Raw genomic sequence first — 2,718 nt, forward strand, 5'->3', positions numbered from 1 at the left:
CGAGGATGCATAGCACCACTACAATGGCCCCCACGGCCACTGAGACCCNTTGCGGGCGTGTACTGCGCGCGTCTCTGAGTTTTCCGGCCTGCTTACCCCACAGCTTACACACGCACGGCTCCGCGCATGCAAATCTCCTCCGTCCTTCTATTACTCTCTCGAAAGCTCTGGAGTCCGCTCGTGCCAAGTATGTATATCTGTTATACCTATTCCCCTCCTACTGATATATATATATATATATATATATATATATATGCGGATGTATTTGTGTATATGCCTTTTCTTTCTCTAATTCGTCCACGCTGTTTCTATCTCCCTCCCACATATAAACATGCAGGGCAGAGAATGAATAAGAAGTAACTGAAGGTAGTGCGCATACGCACACGATGCGTAGATGCGCGTTACACAGGTGCGTAGGACATGTGCAGGACGAATAGGACTCGCGACGCACACACAGATAAACACAAGAGAGTTGTGCATACTCCACAGCCGCGGCAGGCACACAAAAAAGCTATACGACTACACGATTACGCGTCCCCGCCTCTCCTTCACTCGCTCCCTGCACAGGATGTGCAACAGGCGCAAACGGAGAGGCATCCTTCGGCGGTATACATTTTCCCCGCATATCCACAGCACGATCTTCATATACATATACATGGCTCAAGATACACGGTTGGGGTCCCACCACTGCCACCCCTACGCGAGGAAGAAAACCAAACAAAGCACCCACTGACCGCAGCGAAATACAAAAAAAAACACACACACACATATAAAAAAGAAAAAGGAAACTCAAACAAACACCCCTGTCCAAAAGATATATTTCAAAAGGTTCTGTAGCACATATAATGTAATATAATACATACATATCTTTGCTTCGGTGTATGTGTGGAGGCCACCCACTGCAATGCTGCCAAGCGTACGACAAGTGGAAAGAGCAGCGGGGAGTGCATCTTAGACCAAGTGAGCACGTACGCATACGCTGAGCTTACAGGAAATACAAGGGAAAAAAAAACGAGAAAACACACACATACACAAGAAAAAGGAAGAATAAATCCACACTTTGATGTCCCCGCTAGCAACACAATCAGAGCTGCGCCGCAGTGGTCTTCTTTACCTTTCCACTCCCCTCCACGCCTCCCCACTGCGCCGCACCCGGCTGCCACGTCGGTGTACCTGCACACCCGCATAGACACAGACGGATCCAAATAAAACAGCGGCAGCACGCCATCCCTCTCATTGCCAACCGCAGGAGTGGAGGGCAGGGCAAAACAACATCTCACTGCGGACAGAAAACAACAAAAAATAGGCGGTGAAAGGCGCAGGAGCAGCAAGGAGGAGAGAAGCAAAGGAAAAATATGCCCATAGCCGCCTCCGCCCTTCCCACCTCAAGAACGGTGCTTCCGTAAAACTTTCTATTGCACCCGTTACTACATGGACGACGGGTTGCCGCCCGCCCCCCCTCCCGAGTTAACATTAGCTGATGAAGGTAACAGAGGTGGTAGAGGACACCTCCCCTATCCAATGCACGGGCGTCACCTCCTCAAAGGAGAGTAACTGCTGCGTGTGCGGGCCTGGCACCACGCCGTCACTTCCGCGAGGGTTTCCATCGGAGTTATGGCCCTCGTCCAAAATATCAATCATCATATCGCCGTCGAGGCAGCTGCGGGGAAGGTAGGGAACGCAAACCCCGTACACCGTCTCTGGGCCAGGCAGTGTCTCCGCGGTGCTGCTACTGGCTGGCGCCGACAAGCTGGAGGAACTGTGCTCGGCATCTGTTTCCGCGGAAGCCCGCTGGCGCGTGAGCCACAGTACAACCAGCTGCCGCAGGTCGTGCCCCGGCAGCGCCTCGGGTGACAGCGTATCGCTCGCCTGCGCGCGCATCACAATGTTTGGAATACTCGCCAATGTGCCGTCCATCTGCCGCAGGAGTTGGGAACGCAGCCCCCGCACATTACTCTCCACCAACCGGTTGCCGTGGCCCGGGAGATGCATGACGAGCGGGATCCCCCTGTGCACCTCGCCCCTACTGAGCAGGATGGAGACGACGCGGAAAAGGTGCTCGCGCCTCCAAACCTCCTGTTCCTGCATGTTCTGCGTCAGTTGAAGTAGCTCCCTCCGCTGAACCCTTCTGCGCTGCCGCTCCAGGGTCAAACGCCGGTTGAGCTTCATGCATAAAATCACCAGCACCATAGTGAGGGAAACAGCGACGCTGAAGAGCAGCGACAAGGCAATCGACGGTGCCCGTTCATGCATGGCGCCCACTGTAGCAGCCTACGAATATAATACACGGGCGAGGTGCGCGGCAATGAATACGTGCGTGTGTGAGTGCAACAGTGGGGCTGGCAAAAGAAACGATTTTTCCGCCTCGCTTCGTCGCTTTTGGGCCCACACCGTCTCACCCACTCCGCGGTGAGTCTCCTTACAAATGCATGCACGCACAATCACACAGCGAGGGAGAACAAGAAGAAGAAGGCGAAGAAAGAAGTGGAGTGGAAGGAAGACTCAGCGAGGCGCAGGCAGCCACAGGTGAGACCAAATAGCAAAAATAACAACAAAACAGAAGCAAGACAACGCCAACTGACTTAACACTCTCAGTTATTCGCGGGTGTTAATGTGTGTCTGCGTGTGTGTGTGGGGTAATTTCCCTTCCCCCGCCCACGGAGCGGATGGCGCCACACCACGCCGGTGGCGGCTGGAGAGGCCGCGAACGGCAAGCAG

The 2,718-nt window shown here is 54.0% G+C and overlaps 1 protein-coding gene across 1 annotated transcript, besides 4 other annotated features; it reads right to left on the reverse strand.

Moving 5' to 3' along the window:
• The first annotated feature begins 223 nt into the window (after positions 1 to 223).
• Positions 224 to 255: a microsatellite.
• A 490-nt stretch (positions 256 to 745) lies between these two features.
• Positions 746 to 800: a microsatellite.
• Positions 801 to 1,473: 673 nt separating this feature from the next.
• On the reverse strand, positions 1,474 to 2,253 carry TraAM80_09403 (uncharacterized protein; the record flags this gene model as incomplete). Its single annotated transcript, XM_029386089.1, has 1 exon — positions 1,474 to 2,253. One exon carries the CDS (start codon positions 2,251 to 2,253, stop codon positions 1,474 to 1,476), a length of 780 nt encoding a protein of 259 aa, XP_029234066.1.
• Positions 2,254 to 2,455: 202 nt separating this feature from the next.
• Positions 2,456 to 2,485: a microsatellite.
• A 127-nt stretch (positions 2,486 to 2,612) lies between these two features.
• Positions 2,613 to 2,634: a microsatellite.
• The last annotated feature ends 84 nt before the right edge of the window (positions 2,635 to 2,718 follow it).

This window comes from Trypanosoma rangeli (genome assembly GCF_003719475.1).
Source record: "Trypanosoma rangeli strain AM80 chromosome Unknown Tra_15.4_contig_00576, whole genome shotgun sequence".
In the NCBI taxonomy this organism is placed as follows: Eukaryota; Euglenozoa; class Kinetoplastea; order Trypanosomatida; family Trypanosomatidae; genus Trypanosoma; species Trypanosoma rangeli.